We start from the raw sequence: 21,091 nt of genomic DNA, 5'->3' as shown, positions 1-21,091 counted from the left end.
AGATGTAGGTTGCACATGCACTGGGTGCTGGGCACTGGGGGCATGGGGTTAACAGCCCCCCACTCCTATTCTCGTGTAGCCCTGTCTCTGGGATGGGAGGTGGGAGCTTCAGGGAGGCTCCTAAGCCATGCAGTGCTTTTGTGAGTTACAGAAAGGTGCCCCCTTGGGGTACACATACTGCTTGGCAACCAGAAGGTGGGCTGGATTTCAGCTCCTGCTTGTCCCTTCAGCCCTGAGCCTTTGTATAGTCAACAACCTCCCAACTGCACATGGCGGCCCTGACTGGGTAGGTGGGCGAAGATTGTCCAATAATGGGATTGCGTCCTTGCGAACTCCTCCTCTCCCCAGAGCATCCATCCATAGCTCCCCTGTTTGTCTCAGAGGAGCAGGGCACAGCTGGGACATGGATGGATCTCTCTGTGTGCTCGTGCTCTGAGCATGGGGTAGTGAATGTCCTCTCCGTGCAATAACTATAAATTCATGTTGGACGGGAAAATGTAGGAGTTTGACTGATGCAGGAAGGATCTGGAGGGGAAAGAATTACTAGAGAATATTTCACCTAAAAAGGACTTGGTGACAGGGTTTGCCTGTGACAGTCCTTGTGTGAGATTAGATGATATTTTGTGTGACTTTTGTTTTGACATCTTTCCGCCTGGTTTTATGAGAGCTATTCAGGGAGCGTCAGAGGGAGAGTGGCCAGGGAGGAAGAGCCTGTCCAGCTGCTGGGGTGGGGGCGGCGCTCCTTCGATGTGAGCCCTGGTGCTTTGTAGCAACGCATGTGCCACTGTCAGACACCTGCCTCCAAAGCCCGCTGTTCCCCACCTTCTAGACCTGTGAATCTGTGCAGGCCACTTGACATCTCTAACCCTCGGTTTCTCTACATGTGAAATGGGAATGATCATAGTAATCCCTGCCTTGTAAAGTTTTGTGATATTTAGATAATCCTCGAGAAGCTTGCAACAGTGGCTGTTCCATGGTCAAGGTGGAAGAGCTCCCATTACTGTTTTTGCTGGTTGTGTCATTTGGAGACCTAGCTTCCAGTGAAGGTTCTGCTGCAGCTCATCTGTATCGCTCACTGGCTCCATTTTTGGCCCGAGGGAGGTTGTTGTAGATTGTGAGCTCTCTTGGTGTAGGAGTCTTGTCTCGTCGGTCTCCACCTGCCCCTTGGTACGCATGGAGGGTCTTGGGTGGTAAATGTTCCTCCTTTGCTGGACTGGATTGGCTGATGGTCTTAAGGATGGTGTAAGCTTAGCCAGATATGACATGGAAAGGTAGGTTCTCCTCTAGACTGGGGTTCCGTTCATGGGATTAAGGGAACTGTTATTTCATTATGTCTCAAGGGCTTTCTGGAGTGAGGCATATGGGCCTTTGACACTGTCCACAATTGTCATGGCCCCTCTGAAGGGAAGGGGCGCGGGTCATGGAGGAGGCACTGTGAAGCCTGGTTTGTGAAGCTGCAGCATAGTTGCTCTTTGCTTGGGAGGTGCAGAACAGCCAGGGAGGCCTGCGCTCCTGGCCAGAGCTCACATGATGCCCGAGGCCAGGTGGGCAGTACACCCTCCTTCTCCTGTTCTTTGCTTAGAGCTTTGTATGCAGAAATGGGGATGATGCTGTTAGTACCCGCATTATTGGGCTCATCTGGGATGAAATGAGGAAATGCTTGAAGTCTTAAGTGGAGAGTCTGGTCTTAGTTAAGTGCAGAATGAAAGTTAGCTATGATTATTACCATGGTGGTGGTGGCGGTGGTGGTGTCGTTGTTGTTGTTGGTGGTGGTGATGATGGTGTGGTAGTGGTGGCGATGGTTTTGTTGTTAGGAGTGATGATGGTGGCTGTGGTGATGGTGACGGTGAGTCCTCCATCTTTTTCACTGAATGCCTTTGGGGCCGGGGCCTTATGGGAACAATATGAGTAAGATATCCCTCACTTTTGGTTGAGATTTTTCCTAGGAGACTGCTTTGGTGGCGGAAATATTTTTCTACATATGTTGGGGTTGGGGAGGTGTTGTGGCTTCTCAGTGGTCAGCTGCGGTATTATCTAGAGCATGCTTTGGGAGAGTCAGATGGAACAACAGGGAATTGTAGGGCAATGAGTGTGTTCTGATGTCAAATCTGTTGGAGCTTTAAAAGTTAAAAATGAAACAAACAGAAATAGCAGAGAGACGTTCAATTTTTTGCTGAGTGCGTTAAAAAATCCTGAGTGGCTCCTGTCTGTAGAGTATCATGGTGGACACACCGTTGCTGCATTTGCTGGGATGGATTCTCTGCTGCCTTGCCTTTATCCCCTTCTGCTTTTGTCCCGTTCAGCAGCAACTCTATAAGCAAGCAAATAGGTTTTTATAGCCTCTTACTAAGTATTTCTCATCTCTTGCTAAGTATTTCTACCATGGTGCAAAAGCAATTTTATTATGTGATTCTGTATTTTTATAGTCAATTGAAATGACTATTAAAATATAACATAGCTCGTCAGACTCTCAGTAGCTCGCTGGAGAGGCACTGCCCTTGCAAAATGGGGCGGCTGCATCCTGGAAAGAGAAACCTTCTTGGGAGCCAGAGTTGGATTCACATAGGACCCTGCACTTCTTTTTCGTTTTTGCTTATTATGGTAAAATGTGCTTATATAAAATTTACCATTTTAGCCATTTTTAGATGTACAGTTCAGTGGCATTAAGTACATTCACATTGTTGTGCAACCATCGCCACCATTCATTTCCAGAACTTTTCATCTTGCAAGACTAAAACTCTGTCCCCTTTAGACACTGACTCCCCTTCCCCCCTCTCCCAGCCCCCGGACACCACCATTCTACTTTCTGTCCCTATGAATTTCACTACTCTAGGGACCTCATATAAGTGGGAACATACAATATTTGTCCTTTTGTGACTGGCTTATTTCACTTGGCATAGTGTCCTCAGGTTCATTCATATTTAGCAGAATTCCCTTCCTTTTTGAGGCTGAATAATATGTCACTGTATGTATATATTATTTTTTGTCTGTTGGTTCATCGTTGATGGACACTTGGGTTGTTTTCACCTTTTGGCTATTATGAATAATGCTGCAGTGAACATGGCTGTACAAATATCTGTTCGAGTTCCTGTTTTCAATCCTTTTGGGTATAGACCCAGAAATGGAATTTCTGGGTCATATATTAATTATATATTTAATTTTTTGAGGAACCACCAAACCGCAGCTGCACCATTGTACATTCCCACCAGCAGTGCATAAGTGGTCCACTTTCTCCACATCCTTATCAATACTTGTTATTGTCTGCTTTTTTTTTTTTTAATAATAGCCATCCTAATCGTCTTGAAATTTTTAATAATTTTTGAATGAGGGGCTTTGCACTGTTATTGGGTGCAGAGAATGCATTGGGCCCTGAAAATTATGAAGCCAGTCCTGCTGCGAACAGATGCTGCTTTGGGCTCCCTGGGTGTCCTGTGGACACTCGGCCATGTTCCAGAGCATAAAGGTCTGGCCAGGTGTGGATTTGCGACCTGATGGGGCAGACAGAGGCTGTGCTGGCTGGGCCTCAAGGCCATCGCTGGCAGGCTGGGTCTCGGCAGAGCAGCATCTTGAGCAGTGAACAGGCAGGCAGGGCAAGACTCTCCCAGAGTCTGCTCGCTTGCTTAATGCCATGTCTTGGATCTGTATTCGTGCCTGGGTGTCCACGTTATGTGATGTCTGTGAGCAGACCCTGTGGCCTGCTCTGTGAAGGGCAGCTGACCTGCAAACACCTCTTTCAGATAACACGCACTGCCTTCCCCCGTCTTCGTGCACTGTCCGTGGAAGGCAAGTTCATCAAGCGATTAACTAAAGAAAGATTTGTCTTGTGTCTTCTGGGAACTGACAGGAGTGCTGCAGGAAGAACTTTGGATCAGACTTTCCACAACCTGATGAAACAGACACGAGAGGCAGGTGGCCCCGGTCTGGCCAAGTCAGGACCATGCCTCCCTCCATGAAGGCTGGGCCAGGCTGGCCTCTCTTCCTGTTTCCTGGCTTCCCCTTGCAAATGTGGAAATGTCCCTTCTCCCCACACAATGCATCTGAGCCAGGCTCAAGCTGCGACTGCCCAGTGTTGCCCCTCCCCTGTGGGAACTAGAGGGCTGTGTCCGGGCACCCTGGCTGTGCGATTGCTCATTAGCAGTTAGCATCGGGAGTGCATAAACACATCTGAGCAGGCTTCTCCCTTCCTGAGCACAGCCCTTTGTGGGGATTTCTGGAAGGCTGGGACTGCCCTGGCAGAGGGGGCATGCACTGGTCCTGACCTTTGGGCTCTGAGAGCAGCTTCCAGTCCTTCTCGTGCTGAGGCGCCAGGCTACAAGCATCTCCCCTCTGTTTGTTCTGGAAGTGAAGGTACCTGGTCTTGATCCAGTGCGACAAGTGAAAGGAGAGAGGGGCTCAGGAGGAGAGGGGAGGGCATGGAGCAGGGAGGAGGGCATAGCAAAGATGTTCATTAGGAAGATGCCAAGATATCACTTGTTTTGCTCTCCACATGCATTGCTGCTAGAGGAAAGCGTATCTTCCCTTTGCACATGAACTCTTTTTAGATTCAAGCTGACATTTATTGTGCACACGCTGGGGGATGGCCCTGGTTGGTAAGCCTTTACATGCATTATGTCCTACACACTGATGAAATGCTACCTTTACTGTCATCACTCCATTTCACAGAGGGAGAAACTGAGCCTCACAGAGCTCGTGTTACTTGTCCAAGGGCACAGAGCTGGGCTTTGGAGTTCAGCCCCTGTTTCCACTCCAGAACCTGAATGCCCTGCTAAGAGGGAATGGTTCCGCTGGTCTGCAGAGGTCAAGAGTGCGTGACATGATGCACTGAGGGGCCAGCCAGCCTTGAAAATGGGACTGTGCAACAGGGCAGTGGGGATGAGGGGCCCTGGAGCTCGGGTCCTGGGCTGTGGTCCCGGGTCAGCAGGTGATGAGGGGCCCCTTCATTTCTCAGGTATATCACACAGATACCTGTGTCTTGCTACTCTCATCTGCGACATGGGGCAGTAGTGGGACTGGCTGTGCTGTGTGGGAGGGTCAGGTCAGAGCAGAGTGAGGGGGCAGGGTGCTTTGTAACCTGAACGCGGCCCCCACACGGGAAGGACCGGAGCACGTGCCTGGAAACCGCCGCGACAGGGAGGGCTCGCCGAGGTCCTTCGTGAACACCCCCGTGCATGCACTCGGCTCTATTGTTTTCCTAAGAGGGCTTGATTGTTTTTTTAATCTTCAATTTTATTTTTATCAAAGCTAAATAATGTAACACTAAGGAGGAGGAATTTCAACAAACTACAAAGAACCCAAATGTTGCCTGCGTGCTGAGTGGGTCTTCCCTGGGAGTTCCAGCGCGGAAGGGGGTGCCCGCCTTCCGTGCCTGCCGGCTGCTCGGCGGTGCTGGACGCTCTTGCCGGGCACAACTTTTCGAAAGTGCGGGTATCTTTAATCAAGGCTGAAATTCCCATTGGTTGAAAACATGTTCACAAAATGATTCATGAGAGAAGGCTCATTACAGCTTTATTTATAATAGCTCCAAACAGGAAATAAATAACCCAGATAAATGTTCATCCATGGGAGAACACAGAGACACGTTGTGATATGTTGATACAATGGAATACTATTCAACAATAAAAAGAGCCAACTACTCACATGCACCATGTGTGAAACTCAAAATGTTGAGCAAAAGAAGGCAGATATAAAGAAATGCATGTAATATAATTGCATTTATATCCCAGAATTGACCAAATTCATCTATAATTCTTGGATTCTGTTAAATCCAAGAATTGATGGAATTCATATATGGTGATATGAATTATTAAACGGTGTTGTGTGAGGAAAATTGCCTAGAGAATGGCATGAGAGTACTTTCTGGAAATCTTATTTTGGGTTTACCTGGGATATAGCATTATCTAAAACTCATCGAGCTGATTACCTGATTGTGCATTTTATTGTGTCCATTAAAAATATATATGGATGTGAGTGTCTATCTGCAGCAGTAGGTGAGTGTATTTATATAGGTGTATGTTCTCATTTGTTATATGGTTCACTGCATTAAATTTTTTCTGTGTTTAGAGATATTACATACCACTGTCCTCATGTAATACCCAGGACTATTGCTTTTTTCATCCAGTGGTTTTAAACCCTTAGGTTTTGCTGCGACTTCAGAGGAGCAGGTTGAAGGGGCAGTAACAGCTTGTGGGGACTGCAGGAGGGGCTTTGTTTCTGGCATTTGGCACAGTGCGTTTTCCTGCATTTCTGCAGACACAGATCATGGGGTGATAAAGTGTCTTGACTTATAAGACAGGAGGATGGAGAGTATGGAGATGATGTTGGAGGTTCAGGGCCCTGTTAGAAAGAGTAGGTAGGTTTTCTCTAGGAGGCTGGAGTAGTTTGGGAACCAGAGTGTTAGTACACTGGAATATATGCCACACGACACTAGTGACTGTTTGCTGACACCCAGTAGGAGGAATTGGGGGATGTGACACAGAGACCTTTATCATTTAGCATCACAAATAAATAGGTCCAAGCCTAACTTTTTGTTCTCTTTTTTTCTGCTAGCATGTCCCCAGGGGTGGGGAACTGGCTCGCCTCTGTCCCTTGAAGTCCCCAGGTCCTGTGCCTGTTTTCACTGTGCCCGTTTTCACTGTGCCCTTTAGGTAGAACCTGTTTGACCAGTGTGGGGGAAGTGCAAGCCCTGGCCAGGTTTATAGCAGAGAAAGTAAGGTCTGTGTCAAATCAAACATTGGAGGGGTCCTGGCTGCCCATGGACCCCATCGGGACTCTCACTGTAACCAGTCTTGGTTGTGGGGTCTACTGGGCTGATGTCCCACATGGCCATCTGGTCTGTAGGAAGCCACTTGGGGCTGGCTGGTTGGTGGGCTGGCCCAGATCCTAGGACCCATGGGGCGAGGTCATTGTAAAGTCCCTGTTGCCTGGGGGGTAAATGCCTTACTATTTCGCTAGCATGTATTTTCCTAAGTTGCAATAACCTTTTTGCCTTGAAGAAGGATGATTAAAAGAGATTAAATGTTTTTCTCTATCTTGTCTCTACACCTCTTTGCTGCTGAGCAAAATGAAATGCAAAAATAGATAATTTTCAGGTCCTCTAAGTCTTTTCTTATTTGTGGGTGGATTTGCAAAGACTATCAATAATGAGGTCAGTGGTTTTCTATCCTAACACTGACTTTGTGAAAGACAAAAGTTTTGAAAAGTGGAATCTTAGTTTTCCTGTCGTGGGAAAGCAATAAAGCACCACAATCCACAACCCAGTGTATTTCCTAAGAAACCTGTCTGTTTTGGGCACTGCGACCTTTTGGACTAGATAGAAATAAGATAGTTGTGGATAAGGCATACAGTGATATTTTATTCTGAAGAAAGATATTAAAATATCTTTGAATTGTGTCTATCAGTTCAATTAGAATTTGATAAAAAGACTCTTTTACATATTTCTTTTCACTCTCTTATCTTCACCATCCCTCCTGCCTGTTTCCATCCAAAAGGCAAAAAGAAATATTGAATAACAAATGACAGTTCTTTCATCTTGTTATACCCCTGCTCCATTTTTTTAATTATTTAGATGAATTCCTTGTTTCTAATATCCAAACATTGCAGAAAATCCTGCCTCAGGGGATTTTATTGGCAGAGAAACAATCTCTCTATTCCTAAGAAATAAAGATATGAACCCCAAAGAGGTAACTTTTGTGACTTTGAAAGTAGTGTCCTTTTTAGAAATGTGGGTATTCTGTCAGACACACAGACATGCACACACACACGTGCGTGCAAATGCAACTGGTGGTGCTCTTTGAACTTGAGTCCATCTCCCCTTGTTTCCTGTTGCTTCTCCTGGTTTTAACCTGATGTGTTAAACCAGGTAAGGGAAGCTGCCACATCCACTGTGAATTTCTATGTGGAACCAGTGAATGTTTCACAGCTCACAGTAATGGGAGATGCTAAAGCCACTAGGAACTTGGCCTCATTTTCTATAGCAGCCTTTCCTTTTAGTCACTGCATCTTTTTTTATTACTATGGTAAAATAGCTGTAACATAAACTTACCATTTTAACCATTATTGGTGTACAGTTCTGTGGCATTAAGCACATTCACATTGTTGTGCAACCACCACCACCACCATCCTTCCCCAGAACCTTTCATCTTCCCCAGCTGAAAACTCTCCACCCATTAAACGCTAAATCCCGTCTTCCCCTCCCTCAGCCTTTGGCAACCACCATTCTACTTTCTGTCTCTATGAATTTGACTGCTCAAGGTCCATCCTATCAGTGGAGTTATACAGTATCTGACCTTGTGTGTCCTGCGTATGTCACTCAACATAATGTCTTCAAGGTAGCATATGTCAGCGTTTCCTTCCTTTTGAAGGCTGAATAATATTCCATTATGTGTATATACCATATTTGTTTATCCATTCATCCATCAGTGGACACTTGGGCTGCTTCCATGTTTTAGCTGCTGTGAATGATGCTGCTATGAACATGGATGTACAAATAGCTGTTCAAGTCCCTGCTTTCAGTTTTTTTGTCTATATACCCAGAAGTGTAATTGATGGATCATATGGTAATTTTAAGTTTAATGTTTTGAAGAACAGCTAAACTCTTTTCCACAGTGCCTGTACCATTTTACATTCCCCCCAGCAATGTACAAGATTTCCTATTTCTCCACGTTTGCCAACACTTGTTATTTTCTTTTTTTAAATAATAATCATCCTAGTAAGTGTGGAGTGATAGCTCATTCTGGTTTTTGATTGGGCTGGTGATGCTGAACATCTTTTCTTGTGCTTAGTGGCCGTTTGTGTATCTTCTTTGGAGAAATGTGATTCAAATCTTTTGCTCGTTTTTACTTGCACTGTTTGTTTTTTGTTGTTGAATTGCAGGAATTCCTTATATATTTTGGTTATCAATTCCTTATCAGATATATGATTTGCAAGTATTGGCTCCCATTCTGTGGGTTGCCCTTTCATTCTCTTGATAGTTCCTTTGATGCACAAAAGTTTTTGATTTTGATGAAGTCTCACATCTGTTTTTCCTTTTGTTCCCCATGCTTTTGGTGTCATATCCAAGAAAGTCATCATCAAATCCAATGTCATGACATTGTTTTCTTCTAAGAGTTTTATAAGTTTAGTTTTTAGGTTTAGGTCTTTCATCCATTTTGAGTTAATTTTTGTGAGTGAGATGAGAGCCCAACTTCATTCTTTTGCATGTCCATGCCTAGTTTTCCCAACACCATTTGTTGAAAAGATAGTCCTCTCCCCACTGAATGGTCTTAGCACTCTTGTCAAAATAATTTGACCGTATATATGAGAGTTTATTTCTGGATTCTCTCTTCTCTTCCATTGGTCTGTATTTCTGTATATACCACATTGTTTTGATTACCACAGCTTTGTGGTTAGTGTTGAAATCAGGAAGCATGAGGCCACTTATTTGTCTTTTAAGTTCTTTCAGCAATGTTTTGTAAAAGTTTTTGGTGTGCAAGCCTTTTGCCTCCTTGGTTAAATTTACTCCTAAGTACTTTATTCTTTGCATTCATTGTATCTTTACAAATAGTAGAGACAACACTTGAAGCAGCAGCTTTAGAACCAGGCTCTGCGAATCTTCTTTTCTCCCCTCCCCTCCACTTTAGAGGTCCTGCTGTGTGCCAGGATTTCGAGGTACTTGGCAGGAGTAACCCTCTGATGTCTGAAGCAGCGTCTGATTCAGCAGGCTCAGGGCTCGGGGAAGCTCTAACCCTGCCTGAGTCATTACCCCCAAATCAGAGAGGTGGAAGGATCGGGCGACGGGTCATAGAAGCTGGTAGTTGTATGAGTGCCAGTCTCTTTTTGATGATAGAATTTAGGAAACCCAGCCTCTCGCTCTGATATGGGGGAGGGAAGCGTGAGGATCTGGTTTCTGCCCAGAGTCAAATTCAAAGGATGTATATAATGTCTGATTCTTTCTACACTGTATTTCCTGAATGGATCCAGTGTGGGAAAGGGTTATTCCTTAGAGACCAGGCCGTGGGGTGACTTTACTCGCTGGGGCCGCAGCGTCCTCAAGCTCATTTCTCCAACACCAGCACCAGCTCAGCACTGGACCAGAGCAGGAGCCCGGCAGAGGCTTGGAAAACACTCTGTGTGTGGTTGGCATGGACCAGATAAACATGTGTGGGGCTTGTGAAACTCAAGGACCGTAGACAGATGGCCCTGTAGAATGAAGCCCTGTAGGGAGCACAGACAGGGCCCTTGTGCTGGTCCCCTTAAGGGCATGGCCTGCATTTTCCTCAGCTCTGAGAAGATGGATGCTGTTGAACATTTTTTCCAACTGAAGGCAAGACAAAGGGAATGAGATCACAAACAGAGCAATTAATTTTCACAAATTGACTTTTTAAAAGAATTAATTAGCTTTTAAATTGCTACTTGAAATCCTGAAGTCGTGTTTCAAGGGGACAGCGTGTGGTGTAGAGAGAGAAACTCTGAGCTGGGCAGATTTCAAGAAGTAATGTGTGGTCAAGCCCACGACTTCCTTAAGGAGGCTTTGAACCTGAGTGCTGATAGTGCATTATCTCATTAGATGGAAGGAACCCAAAGCAGAACCGGGAAAGCTAATATTGTGTCTGTCTTTCTCATTGATTGAATAAGTCTTGGGCTCCTGGATCTTTCCGTAGAGGGCAAGATCATTTTGAAGAGGAACAAATGACAACAGTTTTTGCTTTCACTCTATTGCAAACCTCACAAGAAGGAATACTTTGTGATCTGGTTAAATTCAGTGAATTTTTATTGAGTGCCTGCAAGGCATAGTTGTTAGCTACTGTGGGAAATCTGATGATTAATAAATGTTTACTTCTCCCAAGGAGTTTGGTCTGGAGGGAGAAACGGACATATAAATAAATGATTCTACAAGGCTGTGGGATGTCACCAGCTTATAGGAAAGTTCGGGAGCAGGCAATTAATTCAGGCATGTGTATACCTTTTTCTAGTTGAGAGAGAAAATCAGAATTCAGTAAGGATCTGTAGAAGGATGTGAAATTAAAGGCAGATGTTGTAGACAGTGGGATCTTCAGAAGTGGAGGAAGGAAGGGCATTCCTAGTGGCAGGAGCAGCCTGTGGTAGGCCTGGAGGTCAGGGGATGTGGAGCTAGAGGAGGGCGAGTAGGGTGGGAGGAGACAAGATTGGAAAGGTGGGTTGAAGTCAGATCCCACAGGGGTTTGAACGCTCTACTGGAGAATTTAGCCATTATTCGGAAAGCCAAGGGAAATGGTGCAGTGTTTTGGAGTAGGATATCAAGAAAGTAATTCTAGTGATGGAGAGAAGACAAGATAGTTTATACAGGGAGACCAGCTAAAATATTATTTTCCATCTTAGTGAGAGATGGTGAAGGCTTGGGCCAGGTGGAGTGGAGGGGTGGAAATAGTCTAGAATAGACACCGCGGGGTCCCAGGCCTGCTATCAACTCACTGTGCTACCTTGAGCAAGTTGTAACTCCTCTGTAGGGCTCTGTGTTTCCATCTGTTAAATGGGTTGATGGACTGTAGTGGGTTTTTTTCCTAATGTCAGAGTATCAAGTAGGTTTCTTGTTTTTCCCTCAGTAGGAGCTACATTTCATCAAATGCTTTTTCTGCACCAATTTGGATCATTGTATGACTTTTTCTCCTTTACTCTGTTAATGTGGTGAATTACATAGATTGGTTTTGGATGTTAAACCAACCTTGCATTTCTGGATTACCCCAACTTGGATTCTTCTGTGTAAGGAATGAGAAATCCATTAACATAATGTTTTAGACATTGGTGGACTTCAGGAATGCACAGGCATGTTTGTCTGTCAGGGAGCTCCAAGCTGGGTGTTGTGATTTTCAAGGGAGCCATCAGGAGGGCATTCTGAGGCTCAGAGGGGGCTGTGGCCAACTCCAGCTGAGGGTTGAGGAGGAGACCATGCAAGGCTTTGGCATTCTGGTCTTTCATCCAGCCTGGCCTTTGGTCCTCTACAGCCTCTCCACTGGCTGCTCATACATGGACATACATGCTCAGACTGTGGGCTGCTTAAACTCTGATGAGGGAAATTCTATATCCGCCTTGTAGGACTGTTGTGAGGGTTAAATTAGTCTCAACATGTGGAGCTCTTAGCCCGCTGACTAACCCATGGAATATACTCAGTAAATGTCAGTTAATATCATCAGCAGCATTATCACCATCATCATCACCACCATCATCACCGTTATCATCATCATCCGTGGTATCCCATTATTATACCATCAGCACCAGCAGCTTCATCCATAGTATTGTCACCATCAGTATTATTAATAATGTTTGTGCAAATGGAAGCCCTCCCGTCTGATTTCTGAGCCCCAGTTCTTTCCTTACATCCGGGCGGCTGTTTTAGGGGGATCAGGACATTTGAGCAGAGGTGATAATTCTGCCTTTTCCTGTCTCTGACGCATGTAAGTATATGTGCACAGACCAGAGTGTTAGTTTTTTATTTTGGGAAAAAAAGAGCCACACGCTTACTCATTCTTGGCTACTGCTGGCTCTTCCAGAAAAAGAAAAAAACCACCATCCTGGGAAAGAACCTTCATGCTGGGTTCATTGCCACATCCTTTCTCATTTCACTTTCACACAAGCAACTTGTCAGGCTTCTGCGCTGGACTCTGCAGTCCAGGATTGAGAAACTCCTGTGAATGTGCATTTATACCCAGTGACGCCCTTTTCTAGTGAGGCTCTTAAAAAAGGTAAATGGATTTGAGGAGGAGGAATCTATGAAGCATGTAGCCCGCCAGCCAGGGCGGGGTGAATGCCACACTCTCCCAAGACGTGAATGGACACGTGGTGGCCTTATTCTCTGGTGGAGTTGTTCCCAGGTCTGAACAGATCAGAAGAATAAAGAAGACAAATGGGGCAGCTTGCAAAAGGCTACCATCTTTGTGGTCCTATCAAGTAAACACGTTTTTAAACCCAGATGCCATCTGTCATCATCATCCTTCATAAAGGACATGACGCTTCTGCTCTTTCTTGTCTCTGCTCTCACCCCCCAGAAAGGGGCAGCTTTGAAAAGTCGCATAATCTGAATAAGGGATAGTGTTCTACATTGACTACTTTGGGGTTTATTTAAGAAAGATTTACTGCATTGTCCTCATTGTCCTATCACCTAAGAATTGGGAACCTCAGCACGGACTGGTCCAATTTAGATGCGTGCGATTGGGACCCCTGCTGCAGCTGCCGTCAGTGGTGAATAAATTAACCCCAAAGGACCACTTTTACCTTTTTTTCACATACCTTCCTGTCTATGCTTCTTATTTTCTTTTTTTCTTTTTTTAAAGATTGGCACCTGGGCTAACAACTGTTGCCAATCTTTTTTTTTTTCTGCTTTATCTCCCCAAATCCCCCTGTACACAGTTGTATATCTTAGTTGCAGGTCCTTCTAGTTGTGGGATGTGGGACGCCGCCTCAACGTGGCCTGACGAGCGGTGCCATGTCCGCGCCCACGATCCGAACCCTGGGCCGCTGCAGCGGAGGGCGCGAACTTAACCACTCGGCCACGGAGCCGGCCCCTATGCTTCTTATTGCTGCTGTAACAAATTACCAAAAATTTAAGGGTTTCAAACAACACAAATGTATAATCTTACAGTTCTAGAGTCACAAGTCCTGGGAAATGCGGAGCCTTCTGGAGGCTCAGGGGGAGATCCATTTCCTTGGCTTTTCCTGCTTCTAGAGGCTGCCTGCCTTGCGTGGCTTATAGCCCCTTCTGGGCATCACTTTGACTTGTGCCTCCATCATCACATCTCGCTGACTCTGACTCTCCTGTCTCCATCTTATCTGGATCCCTAGGATACATTGGGCCCACCTGGATAACCCAGAATTAGCACCCCATCTCGAGATCCTTAACCTAATCGTGTCTGCAGTGGCCCCTGTTGCCATGTAAGGTAACATTTTCCCAGGTTCCGAGGATGTGGATGTGGACGTCTTTGAGGGGCCATTATCTTCGCTACCACACTTCCCCACTCCCTCCCACTCTGCTGTCTAGTCATCTTGTGTAGTTGAGTCGTTTAATTTGCCTTTAAATATGGGATTGTTTAATCGGTAATACTAAGAGTTGGCACCTGGGCAGCCTGTGTTGTGTTGTGGTCCTAGCTCTGCTGTGTCATTTGGGACCGTGTGCATAAACCCTGGGAGGCCGTTTTTTTCCTTCATCTATAAAATCATGGGTCTTTAAGGCTTATTTCATAGTTAAATTTGAAGTTTCTGTATTCATGTATGAGATTTTCACAACTGCTTTTGTCTGCCTACCTCAGAGGTGGAGGGGGCGTAACTGAAAGGGTTTTGCCTGTGCGCCTTACAAATTCACTTGAGTCTGAGTATATTTATAGTGGAAATGTTCATTTTATTTTATTTTTATTATTTTTGACGTGTTTATTTTTTTCACATCTATAACAGAATAGGCATGCTGGCAGGCATGCTGTTAAGAACTGTGATAAATGCATTTATGGTTCCTAAAAGCTTAGGAATATGTTTATGCTGACCTGGGAGAGACTAGCATATGCTCTGAGCTTCCTTTACCTAATGCTGTTATTTCTTGTTAAAGATTCACCATAAAATGCTAAATAAACTTAATAACTACTAATAACCATTTATGTCAGTTGAGGACATTTAAATTTCATGAGTTTTGGTGAAAATATAGGAAAATACCTGTGAAAATGGAATTTTCTACACACACATGGTTTTTGATGTTTTAGAATTTTTGCGAACATGTGACAGTGCTTGCCCTGGCCTTTTAAAAAGGATTCTGGTAGTGATAGAAGTCTTTATTGCAGTAAAAACAAAATCCCCCCAACCACAATAAAAGCCTTTACAATTTACTGAGTGTTCACTGCGGGCCACCCATTGTGCCAAATTGCCAAATCCATCAGTGGCATTATTTTCTTTAAGACAAAAAATGCGTACACAATTCTGAGGTAGGTATCAATATCCTTATTTTATAGAGGGGGAAGCTGAAGATGGAGAGGGTAGGTCATTTGCTGGCGGCCACTCTGGTCTTCAGGGGTAAAGGTGTTACCCTGCCCATTTTGTCAGTCCCCAGAGGCCACAAGTGTGAAAACAAGGGGGCTGCTTGGGCCTGGAAGTCTAAGTGCCTTCACAGCCAGAGGTAGCCCAGCTATGGAGCTCACAGCAGGGGTTAAGTGTGCTGTGGTGCTGGGGATGTTTGGCGAAAGGGCAAACACATTTGTGGCCCTGGCTTTCTGGAAGAGGTGGCACCCTGCGGGAAGACCCTGTTGACAGGGGATGTCGAAGGAGGATAAGTTGGTACACACAGGTGAGGGATGGGCCCACTTCTTTCTTTCAGGGACAGGAATCGGGAGCGTGTGGTTGGAAGGCAGGCAGGCCAAGTGAGGTGGTCAGACGGTGGAGGACCCCCTTGCTTGCCAGAGGAGTTTGCATGTGACATGATCAATTTTAGAGATGCAGACAGTAAAGGTGCCATTTAAGGATGGCACTGTATTCAGGATGCAGGGATGAGAAACTGATCAGGGCTTTGAAGATGAGTTTTACATCCAATATGACATATTTTAAGGTAGAATCCGTTGGGAAGGAGGAACATCATGTATCTATGTATTTTTCCTTAATTGAGAGTGGGCTAATTGAATATTTTTTGGGTCTTAAGCACTTTCTAACATCGTTTTTTCACTGTGATGACTGCCTTTATCTCATAATGCGTGAGCAAAAGTGTGGTCTGAATTTAGTGGTGTGATTTTTTTAGATTGCTTATCTAGGAGGAATAGGTACTGCTTTATGTCAGGGTAAACATTTGAGTTTTCAGACATTTGTTGAATATTATCAGTTTTGAGGATTTCTTCTTAATGTTGAACATATTTTTGCCTGTTTTATTGTAATGTGGCTTTTTGGCTTAATATCAACATTGGTTATATGATAATTTTTTTAAATCAATTTGGTTTCCAAAGAGTATTCAGTCCATGTGTAATTGATTTATAGTTAGGAAAAAGTCATCTAATGAAACAATCTATTAATGGAAATATAAGAGAGTATATGAAGTGATAATTAAAATGTTTTTAATATCTTCAGTTTTCTTCTTCTTATAAACATTAAACAGCCATAAAAAGGATAAAGTTCTGATACATGGTACAACATGCATGAACTTTGAAAACATTATGCTAAGTGAAAGAAGCCAGGCACAAAAGGACAATATTTTTTGATTCCATTTATATGAGATAGCCATAGTCGTCAAATTCATAGAGACAGAAAGTAGATTACAGCTTATCAGGGGCCAGTTGCAGGGAGGAATGGGGAGTAGTTACTGCTTCCTGGGTATGGGATTTCTGTTTGGAGAGATGAAAAATTTTGCAAATTGATAGTGGTCATGGTAGCACAACATTGTGAATGTGACTAATGCCACCGAATTGTACACTTCAAAATGGTTAAAATGGTAAATTTTACATTCTCTAAATTTTACCACAATAAAAAAAAATCACTTATAGTTGTGTGGTGTTGTGAATAGTTATGAATTTCTCCTGCTTAAAACTGATGACTGTTTGTGTTTATCCCTTGAAAGAAAAGGCTCCTTTTGTGGGTATTAGAGAGAATGACCTAGGTGAAGATTGAGTGTATTTCAATATTAAAGAAACAAGTTGAAGCAACCCAGCATGGTCACTTCTGCCTCTGCTAACATCTTCTTCCCCCTTTTTCTTCTTAACAGCTTTTTATAACTATGATGCCAGGGGAACAGATGAACTTTCTTTACAAATAGGAGACACCGTGCACATCCTCGAAACATATGAAGGTACGTATACATTTTGGTGTCCTTTCGTTTATTGTTTGGGGCAGTTAGCATGCTTTTGCAGTGCCTCATGGGCAAAGCATTACCCTGCTAGGAAAGCATGCATGGTCATGTCCTTTCTCCTAGGATCAATGTTCTTGCGTGGTGGATGGCATCTCAGGGAAGGGTGGTAGTGAGTCTGTCTGTTATTTAAATAATGCTTTGTTGAGATGAACTTAAAGCTAAAAATTTCTGTTTTTAACCTCTGAAGGTTTCTGTTGAAATAGTTGTTTTTGATTAAAAAAAACTCATTGGTTCCTTTTTTGTAAATGTATGTAAATCTTGACTGTTAACTAACCATTTGAAAAGAAAATTAAAAAATACCTTTAAAATATTTTAGTGTTTAGCTCATTGTTTTGAGGTGTTCAATGGCAGTAGTGAGACTTTACATCGATAATTTCAACAGCAAAATTGCTGTTAGATTGGGGTTAGCCAAACCCTTCCAAGTAGGAAGTGGGGGTGGGAGAGGAAATTGCAGACATCCCGTAGTAATCAACAGACTGAACTTCACACTCAGGCTTTGGAATCTACTTTGCACAAGAGCGAAGCAGTGCTAAGCATCTGTGCACTAGGCAAGCTGTGGCTTGCCCCAGTGTTCTTCATACGTAGATGCTGGTGAGAAGCACAAACCTATTAAAATACCCATGTTCACGTCCCTTATTTCTCCATCTGATGCAGGCTGACTTAGAATTCCATTCCATTTGCACCTTTTACCCTAAAAAATGTCCTATGGGGTAGGAAAAAACCATATAAGCTTTAGTGGCATATGCCTGGAAGCAGATGTAACGCTGCAAAAACAGCCCCGGTCCTTAAGTGAATGAGTAGTTGTGATGGGCGCCTTCTGCTTGTTTTCAATTTTTACAGCTGACAGTTGGATTGCCTTATCTGCTCTCAGTATATATTGCCAATGGCTAAGAGGAAACAGAGAGAAATTAAGTAGAGGCTAAAGATCAAACCTCTCATCTCAGACACTTTTCTGATCTGAAGGGAAAAATGCTCTTACATCTTTTTTATTTCTGCCCCCGGTCAGTTGAAGTTGAAATCCTGGTTAATAAACACTGCACAATGACGTCATTCCTGAAGAGATAACAATTTCCTGTGCAGTCTGGGATATGGGGACTGTAACTTCTTGTCCTTTGCTTTATAAGAAGAATGTACTCTTTAAACAGTGGCATCCTTAGGCGAGTCAATGATCCTCGTTACACATTTAACTTAAAAAAAACGTGATAGCAGGCATCTGACTTTTTGGCCGGCGTCATGATAAAGGATTCTTCAGTTGAGCATTTAGTTTCTGGGCTAATCAATCTTCCAAATTCTGATTAAAATATTCCAGTCTTTGTAAAGACTCTTGAACATACAACAAATTCCCCTTCTTTGACAACTGTCTTTTGGTTTTAATCAGAATCTGATCAGAGAAATGCTTTTGGGGAAGTAGTTTTGAAAACTAGTTGGGAAACTTGGTGACTTCATTATCATCAAATCCAAATGGAATAATTGTTTTTCTACTCTTTCCTGGTGTTCTGTTTAAATTTCATGGTTTAGATTAGAGTTTGGCGTTTTCTTTTTCTTTCCTCCTTCTTGCTCCCACTTGTCCCCTGAGAAAATTTATTTCCGTTTGTCAAATTTAATTTTCTTTTTCTGTGTGATCCTTTTCAGGATATTGCTGGATTTTTCCAGAGAATATAATTTCTGGATGGTCATCCTTTATATTAAGGTTTAAAGAACAAATTTACCTTTGAATTATGGTTAATTTCTCTCTCTCAGGCTCCTGATGGCTTGGAGCAGTGAACAAAGAAAAGGACTTTACGGGTCACTGTGGAGGTAGAAAGAGCTTTGAGAGCTCATTGAGGACATGCCGCTGCCTTAAAGCAGGTCCCAGGGTCAATCAGACAGGAGAAGTGAGCTGAGAGCACAGATGTTTATTAAGTGGCTCTCGAGTGGCCAAAGATGTGCCAATCCTGCCGCCTGCTCATTTCCATAAGGATCTCTAGGGGCTGGATGCTGTACCTGAGGGAGATGGCAGGCGTTGCCCAAAGACTAGGAATGCAGGCACTGCACAAAGGTTAAGAAGTTAGTCTTTTGATTAAACCACAGCACCGGAACTTAATATATTCAAATTTTAAAAAGTGATAATGATATATTTTCTTCCAAAATGCACCTTATTTCCTCTTTGTGCTCCCAGCGCCTGTCAACTGAAGGTCTCATAAGAACTGTGTGGGAGTTTCCTGAGACTTCTGGGACAAAGTACCACATACTGGGGGCCTTAAGCAACAGAAACGTATTCTCTCACAGTTCTGGAGGGTGCAAGTATGAGATCCAGGTGTAGGCAGGGTTGGTTCCTTCTGAGGGCTGAGAGGGAGAAGCTGTTCCGTGTGTCTCCCCTAGCTGCTGCTGGTTTGCCGACAGCCTTTGCCTTGGCTTGTAGATGCAACACCCTGATTTCTGACTTCATCTTCACAGGGCGTTCTCACTGTGCATGTCTCTGTGCCTATTTAGCCTTTTCATAAGGACACCAGTCCTACTGGATTAAGGTTGATTTTGGATTAATGACCTCATCTTAACTTGATCTTCTGCAAAGACCCTATTTCCAGATAAGGTCACATTCACAGGTAGAGGAAGTTAGGACTTCAGTATCTATTTTGGGGGACATAGCTTAACTCAGACTGGAAAAGGTAGTCAGGTTGCCAAGGCTCTCATCTCATAGAAGACCACTGAGTACTGCAGCCTTGCCTCTCCTCAGCAGGCATCCCTTACACCTTGTCCCGGGTGACTGGCCTCCTGGCCCCTGTCCAGTGGACGTGCACGGTAGCTGTGCTTATCATCTTTCTGAGAATGATTCGTTGCTCCCTGAACCTCCATCCACTGGGCTGGGTCTGCCCCGTGGGGTCTGCAAAATGATGCTCACGGGACAGCTGTAGGTTCTTACTCCAGAATGCTCGTTGTGCATGTGGATGCTAACCGTCCATTAGGACACGGTTTGGTCAAATCTAGCCTTTGGTTCTCTTGTTGTTCAGTACTCAGAACACGACACAGTACACCTGATAAAGGTGAATGTCCTGTCACTTAAAGAGTGCTAAAGTACTGCCCTAAATGGCAAGTACTTGTGAACTGGGTAGGTCAGCCCACCTGCCCAGCCTGAGCCCCATCCTCTTTTGTGTGTCTTGGCCTTGTTGCTGGTGGTTTCTCAGATGAACAGTGAATGCAGCTGTGCACATGCTGCTTTGCTTGGCGTGACTCCTCCCTTCTCTCTCTGACTAACCATTAGCTGTCCTTGAAGACTCAACCTAAGCACACCTCCCTGGGCAGAAGCTCCTTCCTGACTCGCTCCTGCCTCCTTTGCTCTCCCTGCTACTCTGCCCAGTTGGTACCGTGTCTTGACTTGAGTGTGTGTTCTCCCATTGTTCTGCTGAGAACACTGCATGGCACTTGCAGACTTGGCTACCATTTTTCTATGCTGGACTGTGCCCTCCCTGAGTTTTGGGACTTACCCACATTTGCCCGTGCCTTGGGTGGGTGTCTCTTGTTTGGAGCAGGTTGGTTGACAACATGGAGGCCTGGGAGAAGTTAATCAGCCTGTTCATTCTACTAGCCATGAATCTCCCTACTCCTAGCCTCATCCCCTCTTCCCCATCCCCTACAGAGCAGCCGCGTCATCATCTTCTTATATCCCCTCATTCGCCTGCATGAAACCTTTGCAGGGACCTCTTCTCCCTTCACACTAAAACCTTGGTGCTCAAACATGGTTTGTGGTTTGACCCCTCTTTGTCTTAGGAGGTCTTCTAGTTTGTGAGCTCTTGGAGAGCCAAAATCGAGTCTAATTTCGTTCTGTATTTGCAGTCTCTGGTATGTAGTCTGTGGGCTCAGTTGGTCGAAGGAATAATGTATGCAAGAAATCTTGGGGAGGAAAACCATAGGTTTTCATTTTGCTTAGGAAGTCCACTAAAAAAGAAACTGCCATCTATTACCATAAGTAAAATAAAATAAAAGACTCCCTACTTCTTAGCCTCCTGGCCCACCCCTTTCTTCTTCCTCTTCTCATAGAAAACCCTTCTGGGTTTGAAGTGGATTTTTTTTTTGCTGGGGTTCTTGTACTGTTTGGCGTGCATATATTTTTCATGTATATAAATGTGATTGGAGCTTTCATTCTATTTCTTACTCTTGCTCAATGCACATTTGAAGATGCTCTGCTGTTGTCTGTGTATGTTTAGTCCATGTCTCTACTACACTCCCCACGTATTACTCACTGCTCTCCCATTACCTCCACTGCCGCCACCCTCGGTCCTGCTGCCATGGGTCTCC

General features: G+C 44.3%; 1 protein-coding gene across 2 annotated transcripts in view; it reads left to right on the top strand.

Moving 5' to 3' along the window:
* The window catches only part of DOCK1 (dedicator of cytokinesis 1), a 503,206-nt gene that overhangs the window by 36,493 nt on the left and 445,622 nt on the right, over nucleotides 1-21,091 (top strand). For both annotated transcript variants that reach the window (XM_070566542.1, XM_070566478.1), the window contains exon 2: nucleotides 16,673-16,756. In XM_070566542.1, the coding sequence (XP_070422643.1) occupies nucleotides 16,673-16,756 (84 nt within the window). The remainder of the gene's footprint in view (nucleotides 1-16,672; nucleotides 16,757-21,091) is intronic.

The sequence above is a fragment of the Equus przewalskii genome, chromosome 1 (genome assembly GCF_037783145.1).
Source record: "Equus przewalskii isolate Varuska chromosome 1, EquPr2, whole genome shotgun sequence".
NCBI lineage: Eukaryota > Metazoa > Chordata > Mammalia > Perissodactyla > Equidae > Equus > Equus przewalskii.
Note: the sequence above shows the minus strand (reverse complement) of the source record. Positions and strands in the feature narration are given on the sequence as shown.